The following is a 19,792-nucleotide window of genomic DNA, read 5'->3' on the forward strand; positions in this document are numbered from 1 at the left end:
TAGAATCTGTCATACTTTTCAAATGCTGACAAGAGTTTTCACAAAATGGACAAATGCCTTGCGCCAAAAGTTTTAAAGATCATCAAAGCAACAATGATTCTGGAAAACGTTGCGGCTATTCTCCACAAAGCATGCATCAGATGTGAAGTGGACCACCTGTGCCAGAGAAGACATGCATCGGAGTCTGCAGATTGTTCCAGGAGGACGGGTAGAAGACTGGCATATCTGCTCCATTGAGCGTGTGAAATTAACCGCCTTCACTGTGAGTAATCTACAGATACTGTAGAGGCCCAGGAGTTGCGTAGGGAAGACCCAGATATCTCCTGATCCTTACCAACAAACCTCCACATTTGCTCCGTCATCTGTGGGGGTTTTTTACGATGCGAACTACAGAACGGTAGCTGACCGCTGATGCTGGCACAGGATATTGTGGCCGATGAGAGTTTGCATGCCGCTCAAAATGTATGCAACATTGATCCACCACTTTAGTCTGTATGTCGAGGGGAAATTGGCAATCGTAAATCAGTAGTGAGGAGACACTTTGCCCAAACAAAACCAAACACAGGTAGAGCAGGTAGGCGACAGCTTGCCAACAAAAGCTCTGGCGCCATCTTCAGTGGAGGCTGGTCAGTGGAGGCAGTTCAGTAGTGGCAAATCAGTAGTATCATGTCAGTAGTGGCAGGTCAGTAGTGGAAGGTCCACTCAAGAAGACTACTGACAGAACAGATGGAGAGATTGACAGAGGAACATTTTGAGACAGACTGGGATGGTAAAGATGGAAAGGAAAATGCCATGTCAATTTATTTCTCTCCAATTAAGACATGATTGATTGCTACAATTCTGTGATAAACAGGTTTGGGTAGGTTACTTTTTAAATGTAATCCCTTACAGTTACAAGTTACCTGCACACATTTGTAATCAGTAACCTAACTTTTTGATTACTCAAACTCAGTAACTTAATCTGATTACTTTGAATTACTTTTAGGTTACTTTCATATTAAGAGGCGTTAGAAAAAAAATAGGAATAGCCTATAACCAGTTGGACACCTTTGGCGGGATCAATCAATGTTAGAGTTTACATAGCTGGCCAAAATAGGAATTTGCATTATACCTTCTGGGTTTTGTACTCTGCCTTTGGAAGGGGGTTTCTAAACCATTGCTTTTTACTTCAATATGATTGGGCTACATCTCTACATCACACACTAAAGGTCTGTCATACATTCAGTCAATACAATGAATCCAATAAACCCCGTTCTTCCAGAATCTGACTTTTTATCTGAACATAACCCAAAATCTAATGATGTGTAAACCTATTCTGTTGTTTTATTCATGTTTTTAATTGCTTCAAAACATTGTTTAAAAATAAATGTCAATTACTTAAAAAGGGTACTGACATTGTTCTATATAAAAATTAAGATATCCGTACTGTAGCTTATCGTGCATAAACTAAATCTACAGTAGTCTGATGTTTTGTTCCACAACCAACATTGTCAATGTATGTATGTATGCAATTGTGAACACCCGCATAGAAATAAGATTTACTTGCGCGAACGTAACCTGCGATTATTATGGCCACCAGTGATGGATATTCAAAACGTAAATTAAATCAATAAACTGTGATTTTAAACCTGCACTATTAGCCTAAAGTAAATGACGTCAGCAGCCAATGATAACTAAATGAACAACATTTTCAGAGATGTGAAGCAAGCAGAATCACATGGCCTACCTGTATGGACGGAGTTGATGTGGCTGCGTCAAATGCAAATAATCATCCTTTTGCAGAGTGCTTCCTAACACACCTTATCTCCTCAAATGTCATGGTAAATTCCATATAATGTTTTATCTTGAGGGCAGTGTCATGTTACAGCTATCTAACAAATAGTTGCCTAATATTAAACAATTCCTGTAAAAGTTATTCGGTGCAACTCGTCCTGGCTGTGTTGCTCAGTGTATTTGACAAACAAACCTTGAAACTTGAAAAAGATATAACACCAGGTAGGCCTATTGCTGATCATTGTTCTGAGAAAGACAAGTCAAGTAGGTAACTAAATAAAATTTTATATGACTTGACTAATATTATCTAAGATATACTCTGTTTTTACCAGCCATCCAACCAACGAAAACTGGAGAAATTTCAGCTAGTGCTTCCTCCGTCACTAAACTGGTTATGCGCGTCCACCTTTGCGCGCATGGTGATCACACACACAACTGAGGTGAGCAATTCTTTATAACATTATTAAACTCAAACATACAACTTCAGTTGAAGTAATCCAAAAGTAATCATACATTTTTTCAAAAGTATTTGTAATGATTACAATATTTTTGTTGGTAATGTAACCGATTACTTGTAATCCGTTACTCCAAAACTCTGAACGTAAACAACATTATGTCAAAGACAGGAAGGGTCTGGACTATATGTGCTTGGCTTTTTATCTCTCTCCATTTTCTATAATTTTAATTCATAGTTGGCATGGAAAGAATGATGAAGCTATTTATCTCCCTCTCCTTTCTGTGTCCAGTGTGGGACAGTAAGAGGCTGTTCATTTATTATATAATACCATGGTCAAATGGAACAAGGATGAAAACTATTCAGCTCTTCCGCAATTTTTCTACACCCAGTTGCTCTGATGTCCAGGACAGGACATACAATCAACACCAGCAATGAGCTGAGAGGGATTTCCCTGGACATATAGTTTAACATATACATAGGTTCTACCAGCAGTTACAGTAACGTCTGATGTTTGCAAATATTACAGCAAATGCAAAACAATTATTGATTTTTATTTTTATTTGTAGTCAGGGATGTGTACAATGAATACAACAACTAAAATTGTCAAATGGATGAAGTCTGTTTTTAGGAATTAGCCCCTGTAAGAATGCTCTTCAAAAAATTATTCTCGTTAGTTACATGTTTGAGGAGGCAGCATTGATGTGAAAGTGTTATCTTGCATGATATAATGGTATCATATGTAAACATGGAATTACTCTTTAGGATGCTAGGAACAAGTACATTGAATCTAGATGAAAGACAGGCAATAGAATTACAAGACAACCCCTAATTACATGCTAATACCAATATGAGGGTTGTTTAATGTTTACTGATCTGTCAGATTTTCCTCATGGCCTCCAGAGAAACGGCACCGTAAATATCCGGAAAAAATAACAAACTTTTCTGACAGATTTATTCTGCAAGGTCCACAAAACGCTGTCAGAGTGGTGGACGGTAGTCATAAATAATCATTTTTTATCAGTTGAAATAAAACAATTATCATCAGAATAATCAAAATAATTTGGTAGAGATTCCACATCTTGACCATTTTCTCTCCCTATTATTCGTTGTGTCTTTCTGTTGGAGAGATTATTTAATGTCTCCTTTGGGAGATATGTGGCTTCTCATGACCCGGCAAACTGGGCTACTTCCCAAATGACAGACTTTTCCTTGCATAATGGACTATATTCCCTGTTTAAAATAGCGCACTAAATAGGGAAAAGGGTTCCATTTGGGACTATAGTCTGTGCGTTTGATCCTCTGTGTGTTTTGGTGGTCGGCTCAGAGGGAGACTTCTTGTGATATGATGCTCTCAGGAAAACATCTCACATCGAGCTCCTCTTGCTAGGAAACATCATTAGCCCAACCTAATCCCCATCAGTCGGCTGGAAAACATAATGCCCTTCTCAGACCTTTATTCTGCGAGGTCCACACAACGCTGTCAGAGCGGTGGACTGGGGATTTTCATTAACAATGCAGCCAGTGCCGCCTAGTGGACGACTGCGGAATATCAGTGTAACACTGCACTTACAGGACATTTTGTGACCAGAAGTGGGCACTGATAGTCAGGATACAATAACATTACCATGACATTAAGATGTTTGATTTATTAAAGAGGCAGTACGCCACTTTAGCTAAACTAATATTTTCTTAAACATTTTGAGTTGGACTTGTAGTCTGGTATTTATATGTGTGCAATCTATAGGTAGAATCACAATCATACTTCAGTCTGTCATACCAATCGAAGTAGGAAAGTTAGTGGTTCTGATGACATGGGGTACATACCTGCAGACATGACGTAGTGTGACATTTTAAGCTGTAGTGGCCAAAAATCCCAGAATGCATTTATAAGTAAATTACTGGGTCGAGGTAGCACGAGAAGGGTCAAGGTAGTGCGTGGAGGGCTGAGGTAGCACGAGGAGGGTCGAGGTAGCGCAAGGAGGGGTGAGGTAACATGAGGAGGGTCGATTTGAAACAATTGAAAAACAATTGTTCAGTCACAGCAAAAACACAATATTAGCGAACCCCAATTAATTCTGGTACATATCATGTCAGCTGCAGGTTTTAAAGATGAACCTCTCTAACAACTTCTCTATGGCGGACTTGTCACGTCCTGGCTGTGCCCCTAGCCATCTCTGCGCTGGGCTCGGGGCATAGCCAGGACAGGACAGGAGGTGGCCTCTAGCCACCTCTAATCCTTTTTTGGTTTCCCCAATTGGAGGCAGGTGTTGGTTATTGCCTCCAATTGGGGACCCTATTTAAGTTCAGTTTGTTGGCCTGGTTGGGGTGGTTCATTTTGGTTTGCATGTTTTCAGTTAAACCCACGTCACTGGTTGCTGCCTTTTGTTTTGTTGGAGTCCTTTTTTATTTCATTAAACATCTTCAGTACCTCTACTCTGCGCCTGTGTCCTTCTCCTCCCACGACCGTGACAGGACTGTTCAATATGATTCACTTTTTGTCAGGTTATTCAAAATGTTCACTATGTAACTGCTCTGAAAAGACACAACCTTTTTTAGAAAAACTGTTATGATGATGGTGAGAGGAATCAACATTTTTGGATTTTATGTTCTGTACATTAAGTGTAGTCTGTGTGTCCTTTGTTATAGCCTCAACATACATGGATTTACTCCTGAGTGTATGCTTTGAGTGTAAGTTACGGAACCCATTGTTAAAAATGCTTTTCTTTTTCATATTGCAAGCTAAGTCTCCTAGCAACATGGGAAACACTTGGCCCTTAGTGATTCGTTGATGGCTGTGGAGAGGCAGTGTGGAGTCTGAGGTAATTTTCCTATAGCTGGATTGTGCTTCTATACTGTGGATCTAGAAGCACCCAGATGATACTTAGACTCAGCTCTTTCTCCCCCTCTTACTCACGTTCAAACTCAAGTCTCTCGACAGAACTACTCAGTCTCAATTTCCTGAGGATCTCCTGTTTATCTAAGGCTAGGATAATCAACATTGACCCATTACTGGTAAGCCAAGACAGATTTAATTGTTAAAAACAACAAATCAGTATATATGACAAAGAACAAATTTTTTGAGGAATTATGTTATCTTAGCAGTATCTTTATTGATGATCTTCTCTAACTCTCACAAATTGGAAATTATGTTGTGATAACATCTGATGTAAAAAGAGCTTTTTAAAATACTTTTGATTTAATTATTCTTCTTACAGGAGTAGCCTATAGCCTAAGGGCCCCCCCCAAAAAAACTTTTTTGTCCTTAGATAAAACATTTAATGTTTGATAGACTGTGATGACGACTACTGTGTGTGTGATGACGACTACTGTGTGTGTGATGACGACTACTGTGTGTGTGATGACGACTACTGTGTGTGTGTGATGACGACTACTGTGTGTGTGTGATGACGACTACTGTGTGTGTGTGATGACGACTACTGTGTGTGTGTGATGACGACTACTGTGTGTGTGATGACGACTACTGTGTGTGTGATGACGACTACTGTGTGTGTGTGATGACGACTACTGTGTGTGTGTGATGACGACTACTGTGTGTGTGTGATGACGACTACTGTGTGTGTGTGATGACGACTACTGTGTGTGTGTGATGACGACTACTGTGTGTGTGTGATGACGACTACTGTGTGTGTGTGATGACGACTACTGTGTGTGTGTGATGACGACTACTGTGTGTGTGTGATGACGACTACTGTGTGTGTGTGATGACGACTACTGTGTGTGTGATGGTTGAAATTAAGGCAATTTTCTAGCTTTAACAAAATCTGCAATAATGTTTAAATAATTCAATCGCACAATCTGTGGTCCGTCAGCAAAATATCCTGAAAAAAGTGCTTAATATGCAAGTTTGCTGAACTTAAACCTGTATATTGTTATACTGACATGAAAAAATACATCAACTCAATGACTTCAGCATATTGGAATAAAAAGGAATTACAAATGTGGAAAATGCAATATTTTTGTTTGCCTTTGCAACACATTATTTAACTTGATTAATCACGATATGGATTTGTTTGCTGAAATACACAACTTTAAGGAATGCATTGGCTTAAAACACATAATTTCATACATCTCATTAAATGTATTCTCCGTGTGCCTTTTGGAAAGTTGTAGATTGTTGTTCCAGTGTAACTGGTTTGTCGTTACTCTGGACAGAATTAAATTGAATCCGTTGTCGAATCAAGTCTTGGGAAATCCAGTTTGTTGACATTCCACAAAAATCTATTAACATTGAAGAGTCATGCCAACATATTATTTAATCCCTTGAAATGTAACAAACATTCAATGTAGTCTTTGTAGTTATTGTGTCATTTAATTAACTGAGCCTCGCCCTGACAAAAGGCCTATTCAAACTCAAGTGATATGCTTTCCATTTCTATTTATGTAGACTTACATAAGTCCTTCAGACTTATGTAAGAACTCTTGAGCCAATATATTTTTTTATTACACTTATGGGAAGTGATTAGCAAATACTGCTTTTCTAAAGGAGCGCGTCTGGCGGTTTTCTAGTGTATAGAGAGGAGTCAGTGCTGCTCTTGGTTTGAGCAAGATAATATAGTACACAAAAATAAATGCTTAAAGCAAAGTTAAAGTGAAATTTTTTTTAATAGCCAAAATAATGTTAGATGTTTTTCTGAGGGGGGAAATACTATATTATATATATATATACAATCCTATTTCCAAAAAATTTAGGACGCTGTGTAAAATAAAAAATACAGAATACAATGATGTGCAAATTATTTAAACCCTATATTCAATAATATATAGTACCAAGACAACATATCAAATGTTGAAACTGGGAAATGTTATTGTTTCTAGGAAAATACATGTTCACATTGATGCCAGCAACACATGACAAAAAAATTGGGAACATTTCGGAAAAGTTTTGTAATGCTATAAAACTAAACCTGGTAGAACATCTCACAACTAATTAGGTTAATTGGTTAATAAAAATATAATTCCAAAGAAGATGAGTCTGTCAGAAGTGAGGATGGGGAGGGGTTAATCACTCTGTGAAAGACTGCATGGGCAAATAGTGCCAGAATTCTAGAATAACGTATCACAATGTAAAATTGCAAAGAATTTGAGAATCTCATAATCTATAGTACACCATATCATAAACGTTTTCAGAGAATCTGGAGTAATCTCTGTATGCAATGGACAGGGGCAAAAAACAATATTGGATGGCCATGATCTTTGGGCCCCCAGGCAACACTGAATTAAAAACAGACATGATTCTGTAGGGGACATCACTGCATGAGCTCAGGAACACTTCCGGAAACCATTGTCTGTTAACACAGTATGTCACTGCATCCACATGCAAAGAAGAAACCATACAAAAACAACAGCCAAAAACGGCAGCAACTTCTCTGGACCTGAGCTCATTTTAGATGCACTGAGGTGAAGTGGAAAACGGTCCTGTGGTTTGACAAATCAAAATCGTAGATTATTTTTGGGAATCATGGACGTTGCGTCCTCCGTGCTAAAGAGGAGCGGGATCATCTGGCTTGTTATCACTGCACAGTGCAAAAGCCAGCATCTGTGATGGTATCGAGGGAAAATTAGTGCACATGGCATGGGTTACTTGCACATCTGTGAAGGCACCAATAATGCTGAATAATATATACAGGTTTTAGAGCAACATATGCTGCCATCCAGTCTTTTTCTGAGAAGGCCTTGCTTATTCCAGCAGGACAAGGCCAAACCACATTCTACACATATCACAACAGCATGGCTCTCTAGTTAGAGTCCAGGTGCTAAACTGGCCTGCCTGCAGTCCAGACCTGTCACCCACTGAAAACACTTGGTGGATTATGAAACAGAAAATACAATAAAGGAGACCCAGAACTCTTGAGCAGCTAAAATCCTACAGTATCTCACAGAAGTGAGTACACCCCTCGCATGTTTGTAAATATTTGATTATATCTTTTCATGTGACAACACTGAAGAAATGACACTTTGCTACAATGTAAAGTAGTGAGTGTACAGCTTGTATAACTTGTGTAAATTTGCTGTCTCCTCAAAATAACACAATACACAGCCATTAATGTATAAACCGCTGTCAACAAAAGTGAGTAAATAATCAACTGTTCCAAGCCTTCTCCATACTTTTTTCTTCCCATCATTCTGGTAAAAGTTTATCTTTGTTTCATTTGTCCAATGAATGCTGTTCTAGAACCGGGCTGGCTTTTATAGATGCTTTTTGGCAAAGTTTTATGAATGATTTGCATCTTGTGATGAATCCTCTGTATTTTCTCTCGTGAAGTCTTCTCTTCATGGTAGACTTGGGTAATGATATGCCTACCTCCTGGAGAGCAACGGCTTCCAAATGCGAATGCCACACCTGGAATCAACTCCAGACCTTTTAGAGAGCTGTAATTCCTAAACACTTCCTCCAATCTGGATGTGAATGCCCTCAAATTAAAAACTGAGAGACTGCCATCATAAGGATTGGACTGTAGAGGAATGGAGTAAGGTGATCTTCTCTGACTAGTCACATTTTCAGCTTTGCCCAACACCTTTAGTTTGGCAAAGCAACCCTGTAATAGTTGGACTGAGACCTGGAGAGGCCTACATGCCACAGTGTCAAGACCACTGCAAATTGAACGCCTCTGTTCTTCTCTCAAAACTTTCCTTTTCAGAATTTTTTGGAATGAAAAGAAAAAGGTGCACTGGTCTCTTAATCTTTTCCGGAGCTATATATAAATATATATATATATATATATATATATATATATAAATATACACACACACACACCAGAGCAATAAACACTGTTGTTTTATTCTTTCTTTGGTCTCTGTCTAGATATGGCATCCTGCAGCAGTCTCCTGGCTGAAGAAAAATTCCAATGCGCTGTCTGTCTGGAAGTGTTCAACGAGCCAGTCTATATTCCATGTGGTCACATCTTCTGTATGGCCTGCATCACCAGGTACTGGGATTCCACAGAGGTGTGCCAATGTCCACTGTGTCAGATCGTGTTTAACAGGAGACCAGATCTGTTTGTCAATCCTGTCATTTCTGAGATGGCTGCTAAGATCACTAAGTCTGTGGAGGTGAAAGCCGAGCCCGGAGACGTGGCCTGTGATGTTTGCACTGGGGCGAAGCTCAAGGCCCTGAGGTCTTGTCTGGAGTGTCTGACCTCCTTCTGTGAAGCCCACCTGCAGCACCACCAGAATGTGGTGGGCCTTAAGAGACACACACTCATCGACCCTGTGGAGAATTTGGAAGACAGGATGTGCATGAAGCACGACAAACTGCTGGAGCTGTTCTGTCAGATTGACCAGACCTGTGTCTGTCAGTTCTGCATGGTGACAGACCACAAGAACCACCCCACTGTCCCTCTAGAGAAAGAGTATGGAGTGCGGAAGGACCAGCTGGCAAAGGTCATGTTAAAAGTCCAGCAGATGATACTGGAGCGACAGCAGAAGGTCCTGGAGGTCAAACAGTCAGTAGAGCTCAGCAAGAGTGTCACAGAGAAAGATGTTGGTGAGCGTGAGGCGATCTTCACTGCTCTGGTATGCTCTGTTGAGAGAAGCCATACTGACTATATCGAGGTAGTTGAGGAGAAGCAGAAGACGGTTGAGAGGCTGGCTGACGGACTCATTCAAGAGCTGGATCAGGAGATCAACGAGCTGGAAAGGAGATGCACTGCGCTGAATCAACTTATACACACTGAGGACCAACTCCACCTCCTGCAGAGCTTCCCATCCCTGGATTCCACCACACTAGGTCCCACCAGGGACTGGTCTAAGGTCAGCGCTCACGGTGTTCTGAGTGGGGAAGATGTGAGAAAATCCTTGAGGGGTTATGTGTCTCATATGGAGACAACAGTCAAAAAAGTTTTTTCTGAACTGATGGAAAACTTCAATAAAGAGATGGTGAAGAGGACTGACGCCAAACTGAAGTGGATGCAGCAGTACGCAGTGGATGTGACTCTAGACCCCGAATCAGCAAATCCCTCTCTCATTGTGTCTGAAGATGGAAAACAATTTAGAGACGGAGACAGAAAACAGAAAGTCCCTCACAACCCTAAGAGGATTCATTCTTCTCTCAGTGTAATGGGAAAAGAAGGCTTCTCTTCAGGTAGATTCTACTTTGAGGTGAAGGGCTCGAGTGGGTGGATGTTAGGAGTGGCCAGAGAGTCCATCGACAGGAAGACAACAGAGCACAGCTTCTGGGTGATTGGACTTTGCGATGAGAGTTACAGGTCTTTCACCTCCTCCCCCAGTGTCCACCTCCCTCTTAAGCTGAGTCTCCACAAGGTGGGGGTGTTTGTGGATTATGAGGAGGGCCTGGTGTCATTCTATAACGTGGAAGCCAGGTCCCAGGTCTACTCCTTCTCTGGTCAGACCATCACAGAGAAACTCTACCCATACTTCACCAGCTGTGGAAATGATACCAGCAAAAACTCAGCTCCTGTCATCCTCTCACCTGTCACTCACTCAGACTCGACACACACTCGTTTCAAATTCCGATTCTGGTAAAGATCTTTTCTGCAGCCTAGAATCATTCACATATTATCTTATTACTGCCATTGAGACTTTTTGCCCACTTCCAAACAACCAGTGGAACAGCTAAGTGGATCATTAAATGTTTAATCTTTATACACAGAAGTCCAAGCCAAACAAAGGTTTAGGATGTTTATTCGTCTCTGTGACAGCCAATAACTTTGAATAAAAAATCTATTAAAGGTTATAAAATGTTATTTTTTATTAATTGTGATTAGAAAAATCTATTGTTATGTGTTCAATTATTGTATTTACAGACTTTATAAATGGTTTAAAAATGATTGTTCACTCATCAATATGAATGGAGCGACCCGAGTTAACCCATATGGAGGTTTGGTGCTACTATGTTTACAGTAACATCCAAAGCTCTCGTTGTTTCCATCACTTGCTAACCCTTCTATGATCATTTATAGAAAACCTTCATGTTAGCTAATAGCTTGTACTCATTCTGCACCTTTTACAATCATATGATATCACTGATCTTCTCCTCAAACAGCCATAGTGGCAGAAAAACTTCAATCACCAAGCATATGTTACTGCTTTGTGTGTTCACACGATGCAATCTTGTAATTATTTGGCTGTACTTTTGCAACCAATTACCACTTTGCTGATTACCTATAATGAACTTACAGTATGTGATATGATGTGTTTATGTATTATTTTCAATAGATTTTGTAATTCCTATAATATTCAACTGGAGGGGTGGTCCTTTGGTCAAGAATCAGACATAGATTTCCATGATTAATTATAGCTCTGGCTTTAGGATAATTTTGATAAGGTTTCTTTTACTTGGGGTCTTTAATGTCTGGAGGAACTGTTTTGTGGAAACAATTTATCCAGTAACTAGACATTAAAAAACATTTCTTAATAACTTCAGATATTGCATGTATATTAATTGAGTTGTAAGCAATCAATATATGGACAATTCAGGTGTTGTTTTTCTGGTATAAAACTCTATGCACAAGTTAATTTCTTTGAAGAATAGTATTGATTGCTGTATTTTCCTTCCTGTATTTGTAAAAAAACATTACCTTACTCCTCCAGTCCACTTTTTCTACATTAATTGCCAGCGTCAGCTTCTCAAGCCTTTCGTTTCTGTTAGAGATGAGATGCGCAGTAGCTCTCAAATGTAGACATAAGTAATAGATCCATAGATTTAAGTAAACACACCAATACAATTACTTTGGGCTTATTCCTGATCCCCAGATTGATTCATATGCATCAACACCAAAGGGTTTGGATTTGTTGGGACCTGGGTATTGACCAAATAATACCAATTGGTTGGACGGATCAAAGACCAGTGCAGGAGGTCGCTCCATTTGGAAAGGTGCGAAACTGTCCCTAAGGCTTAGATGTAACAATAAGAGTTGTGCAGGGTTTGGAAAGAAGCCATAGACAACATTACTAGTTCCTGCTGTATAAAATAACCCAAGGGTTGAAATTCGGACACTGGTTGATTCTAGAGATCTGTGATCATTATCTGTCTTTTGTGGGTCTGTTGTCTCTGCTTTGTGTTTGTTCTATGTGAGCATTCATGTGTGCATTTTCTTTGCTGTACCTGAACTGAAAATGAGAAGGAACTTGCATCATTATTATGAGTTTGAGTTTGGGTTGTTGATTGAGAAAAAGAGAGCACCATCCCTGACCAGTACAGAACACTCTATGGGTGGAGCAGGTGTGGAGGTGATGGGTGTGGTGGGGAGAAGTGACTGCTGTACATTCCACTTACATTTTTCGTCCGTGCCAAGCTGTCAAATCATTTGAGACTTCAAGGCACCAGCCTGTGAGGGAGTGAAGTTGACACTGCATCTTCTCTTGACACCACATGCAAATATTTCTGATGTTGTTCTTCAGTGTTGCTGTGTTTGTGCTTCACAGAGTCAATATATTATCATCAGGCCCCAGGTGCCCCTAAACCACGTTCTGAAACAGTGTGAGCACTGAAGTAACTGACGTTGTGTCCCCACAGCTCTCTGTTACATGCTAGCCCTAACCCCTAGCCCTAAGCCCTAGCCCTAAGCCCTAGCCCTAATCCCTAGCCCTAACCCGTTGTAAATATTTCACAGAGGAATGATGTTTGTACATTTAGTTTTCATTCCTCAGAAGAAGCCTGGCCTCTTTGCTTCTCTGCCAACAGACAGACAGACCCATTAATTTCTTCCCTGTTCTTATTAAGACCATACATAATAACACTAATGCAGTAGAATATATACATCATAACTCCAGGGCAACACTAATGCAGTAGAATATATACATCATAACTCCAGGGCAACACTAATGCAGTAGAATATATACATAATAACTCCAGGGCAACAGTAATGCAGTAGAATATACCATACCATACCATCTTCTTCCGCTTCATCTGGGGCCGGGTCGCGGGGGCAGCAGTCTAAGCAGGGATGCCCAGACTTCCCTCTCCCCAGACACTTCCTCTAGCTCTTCCGGGGGGACACCGAGGCGTTCCCAGGCCAGCCGGGAGACATAGTCCCTCCAGCGTGTCCTAGGTCTTCCCCGGGGTCTCCTCCCGGTGGGACGGGACCGGAACACCTTCCCAGGAAGGCGTTCCGGAGGCATCCGAAAAAGATGCCCAAGCCACCTCAGCTGACCCCTCTCGATGTGGAGGAGCAGCGGCTCTACTCTGAGCTCCTCCCGGGTGACCAAGCTTCTCACCCTATCTCTAAGGGATCGCCCGGCCACCCTGCGGAGAAAGCTCATTTCGGCCGCCTGTATCCGGGATCTTGTCCTTTCGGTCATGACCCAAAGCTCATGACCATAGGTGAGAGTAGGAACGTAGATTGACTGGTAAATCGAGAGCTTCGCCTTGAGGCTCAGCTCTTTCTTCACCACGACAGTCCGATACATCGACTGCATTACTGCAGAAGCTGCACCGATCCGTCTGTCAATCTCCCGTTCCATCCTTCCCTCACTCGTGAACAGGACCCCTAGATACTTAAACTCCTCCACTTGAGGCAGGCACTCTCCACCAACCTGAAGTGGGCAAGCCACCCTTTTCCGACTGAGGACCATGGCCTCGGATTTGGAGGTACTGATTTTCATCCCCACCGCTTCACACTCGGCTGCAAACCGTCCCAGCGCATGCTGAAGGTCCTGGTTAGAAGGGGCCAACACGACAACATCATCTGCAAAGAGCAGAGACGAAATCGTGTGGTCCCCAAACCTGACACCCTCCGGCCCCTGGCTGCGCCTAGAAATTCTGTCCATAAAAATTACGAACAGAACCGGTGACAAAGGGCAGCCCTGCCGGAGTCCAACATGCACTGGGAACAAGTCTGACTTACTGCCGGCAATGCGGACCAAGCTCCTGCTTCGGTTGTACAGTGACCTGACAGCCCTTAGCAAAGGACCCAGGACCCCATATTCCGAGGGACACAGTCGAATGCCTTCTCCAAATCCACAAAACACATGTGGATTGGTTGGGCAAACTACCATGAACCCTCCAACACCCTGTAGAGGGTATAGAGCTGGTCCAGTGTTCCACGGCCCGGACGAAAACCACACTGTTCCTCCTGAATCCGAGGTTCTACTATCGGCCGTATTCTCCTCTCCAGAACCCTGGCATAGACTTTCCCGGGGAGGATGAGAAGTGTGATCCCCCTATAGTTGGAACACACCCTCCGGTCCCCCTTCTTAAAAAGAGGGACCACCACCCCGGTCTGCCATCCCAGAGGCACTGTCCCCGACCGCCACGCGATGTTGCACAGGCGTGACAACCAAGACAGCCCCACAACATCCAGAGACTTGAGGTACTCATGGCGGATCTCATCCACCCCCGGTGCCTTGCCACCGAGGAGTTTCTTAACCACCTCTGTGACTTCAGCCCGGGTGATGGACGAGTCCACCTCTGAGCCCTCATCCTCTGCTTCCTCAATGGAAGAAGTGACAGCGGGATTGAGGAGATCCTCGAAGTACTCCTTCCACCGCCCGACGACATCCTCAGTTGAGGTCAACAGCTGCCCACCTCTACTGTAAACAGCGTTGGTAGGGCACTGTTTCCCTCTCCTGAGGCGCCGGCTGGCCTCGAAGAGATTCTGCAGTAGAATATATACATCATAACTCCAGGGCAACACTAATGCAGTAGAATATATACATCATAACTCCAGGGCAACGCTAATGCAGTAGAATATATACATAATAACTCCAGGGCAACACTAATGCAGTAGAATATATACATCATAACTCCAGGGCAACACTAATGCAGTAGAATATATACATCATAACTCCAGGGCAACACTAATGCAGTAGAATATATACATGTGAAAACACTGGGCTGTGTGTGTGAAACGGAGTGAATTATTTATTCACCGAGAAATAATAATGGCAGCAGAATCCTTCCACCGCCAAGGTCCTTTGTCTCGGCGCACTCTGCTCTCATACAGGTGGGTTATTCACACTGTCTGTCTGGCAGGCTCCTCTGGGACTGCTGATGAGCCTGGCTAAATAGGAGATTTACATAAGAGCACCCTTGGTTTGTGTGATGTGTATGTGGTGAGTGTGTAGGTGGGTGTGTGTGCATGTGGTGAGTCTGTAGGTGTGTGTACGTGTGTGTGTATGTGGTGAGTGTATAGGTGTGGTGTGTATGTGGTGAAGGTGCAGGTGTGTGTGTGTGTGTGTGCGCATGTGGTGTGTGTGTAGGTGTGTGTGTGTGTGTGCATGTGGTGAGTCTTTAGGTGTGGTGAATGTGCAGGTGTGTGTGGGTGTGTGCATGTGGTGAGTGTGTAGGTGTGTGTGTGTGCGTGTTTGTACAACTCAATACGGGTACAGCAGATTCTCCATTTCCAGTCCTCCTCTCACGTCTTCTCGATTTCTTTCTGTTTCTCCAGCCTGCGTCTTTTTTCCCTCCTTTTTGTCTCTCATTTCTCTCCCTCCTTCCTTATAGAGAATCTAAATTGGCATACTCCCAGCCATACTGAGATGGGTGACCTTTAGGGGAACCACTGTGGGGATGGGACTGTGATGAAACCTTTTGTTCTCAGGTTAATCTCTCGTGGACAGATTGAGTGTAAGAAGAGAGAATCTGTCAAGGTCCACATGCAACGATGTGATTAGCAGCAGCAGTACTTCCTGGTTTGAGGTCTTGAACACATGGTGAAATTAGGTTTAGGGAGGGGATTGACAGTGTTTCAATTTATTGTGGAGGAGACCACAATTGTAAACACCTAGAGGTTCAAGGCTTTTATTTTCCATTAATCTCTGGTAAGTGGATAGTAAGCTCCTCAGGACATATTTAGCTTTTCACCCAAAAAGTTACTGTAAGCAGAAATGATTTAAGATCACAATGGAAGTTCCTTTTGTGTTACTGTACATTAAATCAGATTCTACTTATCAAGCTTTCCATGTCTGATGTATGTTATGCATTTCTTATTCGATGTTTACAGACTGTGATTTCTGTCTTCTACGGCACTCTGCAAAAGGGCCGCACAACATGTGGTTCTTGTGATGCAAATAGACGAATGGCTTATATTGACTGATCCACAGGAATCTGCTGTAAACATTAAATGAAATGATGCAGTAGACAAAAACGCACTGAGGTACAAAAACACACTGACGTACAAAAACGCATTGAGGTACAAAAACACATTAAGGTACAAAAACACACTGAGGTACAAAAACACACTGAGGTACAAAAACACACTGAGGTACAAAAACGCACTGAGGAACAAAAACGCACTGAGGTACAAAAACGCACAAGGAACTGACTAAGTGTTATAGCATGAGATTACCTCATTTCTACACACCATAAGTAAAGCACCTGATCTGAAATCAGAGACACTTGTGCATTTGTTTTGCTCTGTGACCAAATGTACTGTTATTTTAAGAATATCTTTAATATCCATTCTATTAAATGTACTACACATACAAATATCTATTGTTTATGTTGTGCTGCCTAGACTAGCTTTGAAATGATGAATTCCCATGTTGAAATACGTACAGTTTCGTCTCATCTTGACAACAGTGTCAAGCAGTCCATGACTTGGTGATGTGGTTGGTGTGCAGAGCCAAGCAGTTGGGAGTAAAGCAGCGGGCTGAAGACACGCCACTCCAGTGTAAAGACTAAATGAAGAGGATGTGTTCAGTGGGGACCATGACAATCCTTTTAAAGCTCCTCATGAAGACACGGTTGAAGGCGGCGTGTAAGAGTCACTGGGACTTGTTTCCATGGTTTTGGGCGCCCGCCACCTGGTTAGTACACAATCTGAAAACCCTAGCAGGGATGCTCCAAATTGGAAATGATGCAGTGCTGTACTTTCCAGAGGTGTCACAAGTCTGAGTTGTTGTCTGAGTCTGAATTGCATGAAATGTATTATACGTTTTTTCCCATCCAATGAAACAATGTGAGCAATTGTAGTAAACACATCAAAACGAAATACATTTTCTCAGACGCCAAGAAAATGCATATCTGTCTTTAGTTGAAAGTTGATGGACTGCTCACAAATCTTGCCGAGGGCCTCCAAAAGTTTAGGACCAGCCCAAAAATACTATAGACAGGTTACATTGATTTAAATATATAATTCATCATGTCTCTATCATCAACTGTTCTATCATGTTTGGTTTATTGGTTTTTGTACAAAATCATGAAAATTGCACTGAGTGTATATCAATCATTTTATTGACAACTTTTACATTCAATTCAATTTGTGCAATTCAATTTTTTAATCGTTCTTAAAATTTCCACATTTTGGGAAATCACAGAAACACATGAAATACAACCAACAGAAAGTATGAAAGCAATGGTTGCCAGAATCCTTCCCCAGTCTGTCAACAGAACTCTGCTTATTACCTGGGACAAGGGGATAGACACCCAAGAAACAGATTGTTTTAGTCCTTGTCTGTCAGTGCTTCAGTGTGTGTGTTTGTGTGTGTGTGTGTGTGTTTGTGTGTGTGTGTGTGTGTGTTTGTGTGTGTGTGTGTGTGTGTGTGTGTGTGTGTGTGTGTTTGTGTGTGTGTGTGTGTGTGTGTGTGTGTGTGTGTGTGAGAGAGAGATGGCATGTGCCTGTGCGCGTGCTTGTCGACAACACAAATGGGTCTTTCAGCTTCTAGTAACAGACCTGGCATAACAGATGGTGTCTAAAAATGAGGCACCTCTCAGAAGCATGAAAACCACCTCCCAGAAACCACTTTCCTGCCTCCCTCTCTCTTTTTCTTTCATATTCTCTCTGTCCCTCTATGTTTCTTCTCCTCCTCTCGACAGTATGTGTTTATATAGCAGTTATTCACCCTCTGTGCCCTTGCTCAGTCACTAATCCTCTAACTGGGCTCTTTAATGATCTGTGTGAGTCTAAAGACCTGTGGATGAGACACACAGGTCAAGGTGCAGGATTAAATGATGGGGTGGATGTACAGGGGTTGGAGGATTGGGTGGAGAGGTGGAGAGAGTAGTCGTTTAACCAGTGTGGTCCTTGGTTGTGTTGTGTTTTCCTGGACTGACAGATGGTGAGGCGGGGTCTCCTCACATGCAAGCAGACAAAGTGAAGAGCTGAGACAGAATATTAGGGTTAACCCTAACCCAACATGATAAATATTAAACACTGCTTAGTTAACACAGAGCAGCAGGATATGTATTAAACCCTTATTATATGACACAGAGCAGCAGGATACGTATTAAACCCTTATTATATGACACAGAGCAGCAGGATCAATATTTATGAAATTGCTGATTAGTGGATACAGAGCAACAAGATCAATATTAATCCCTGATTAGGTAATACAAAGTAGCATGACACATTTTTACTTTGATTATATGCTACAGAGCTGCAGGATAAGCATTAAACACTTACTATATGACACAGAGCAGCAGGATAAATATTAAACCTTTATTATATGATACAGTGCAGTAGGATAAGTATTAAACCCTTATTATATGACGAAGAGCAGCAAGATAAATGTTGAACCATTATAATGTGAAACAGAGCAACAGGATAATTATTAAACCCTTATTATATGCAACAGAGCAGCAGGATACGTATTAACCCCTTATTGTATGATACAGGGCAACAGGGTAAGTATTAAACCCTTATTATATGACAGAGCAGCAAGATTAGTATTAAACCCTTATTATATGACACAAAGCAGCAGGATAAGTATGAAACCCTTTTTATGTGAAACAGAGCAACAGGATTAGTATTAAACCCTTATTATGTGCTACAGAGCAGCAGGATACGTATTAAACCCTTATTCTATGCTACAGAGCAGCAGGATAAGTATTAAACCCTTATTATATGATACAGAGCAGCAAGATAAGTATTAAACACTTATTTTATGCTATGGAACAGCAGGATAAGTATGAAACCCTTATTATATGATACAGAGCAGCAGGATAAGTATTAAACCATTATTATATGATACAGAGCAGCGGGATAAGTATTACACCCTTATTATATGATACAGTGCAACAGGTAAGTATTAAACCCCTATTATATGATACAGAGCAGCAGCATAAGTATTAAACCCTTATTATGTGATACAGAGCAGCAGGATAAGTATTAAAGCCTTATATGCCACAGAGCAGCAGGATAAATATTAAAGCCTTATTTTATGCCACAGAGCAGGAGGATAAGTACTAAACTGTATTGTTTGATACAAAGCAAGGCTTTCCACACATCTTGTTGAAAACTACACATATCAGCTCACATAAACAGCATTCCAGTTCCGGAGATTGGAAACCTATTTTGGGGGTCTAAACAAAATGACAAGTATTTTTTCATACTTTTACTGCACTACATTCCCTATTATAATTATACATACAGTGGATATAAAAAGTCTACACACCCCTGTTAAAATACCAGGTTCTTGTGATGTAAAAGAACGAGACAAAGATAAATCACGTCAGAACATTTTCCACGTTTAATGTGACCTAAAACATGAGCAATTAAATTGAAAAACCAACTGAAATCTTTGAGGAAAAAAAAAACCTGGTTGCATAAGTGTGCACACCCTTAAACTAATACTTTGTTGAAGCACCTTTTGATTTTGTTACAGCACTCAGTCTTTTGGGGTAGGAGTCTATTAGCATTGCAC

At 41.4% G+C, this 19,792-nt stretch overlaps 1 protein-coding gene across 1 annotated transcript; it reads left to right on the plus strand.

The window, feature by feature from the left end:
* Positions 1-5,153: 5,153 nt before the first annotated feature.
* On the plus strand, positions 5,154-10,904 carry LOC105008120 (E3 ubiquitin-protein ligase TRIM39-like). The gene is made up of 2 exons (XM_020046418.2): positions 5,154-5,242; positions 9,054-10,904. Exon 2 carries the CDS (start codon positions 9,056-9,058, stop codon positions 10,730-10,732), a length of 1,677 nt encoding a protein of 558 aa, XP_019901977.2. The 5' UTR covers positions 5,154-5,242; positions 9,054-9,055; the 3' UTR covers positions 10,733-10,904.
* Positions 10,905-19,792: the final 8,888 nt, after the last annotated feature.

This window comes from Esox lucius, chromosome 5 (assembly GCF_011004845.1).
Source record: "Esox lucius isolate fEsoLuc1 chromosome 5, fEsoLuc1.pri, whole genome shotgun sequence".
Lineage (NCBI taxonomy): Eukaryota > Metazoa > Chordata > Actinopteri > Esociformes > Esocidae > Esox > Esox lucius.

What these genes read in the sequence shown, in the direction of transcription:
- LOC105008120 (XM_020046418.2), top strand. Translation starts at nt 9,056, where the DNA reads ATGGCATCCTGCAGCAGTCTCCTGGCTGAAGAAAAATTCCAATGCGCT.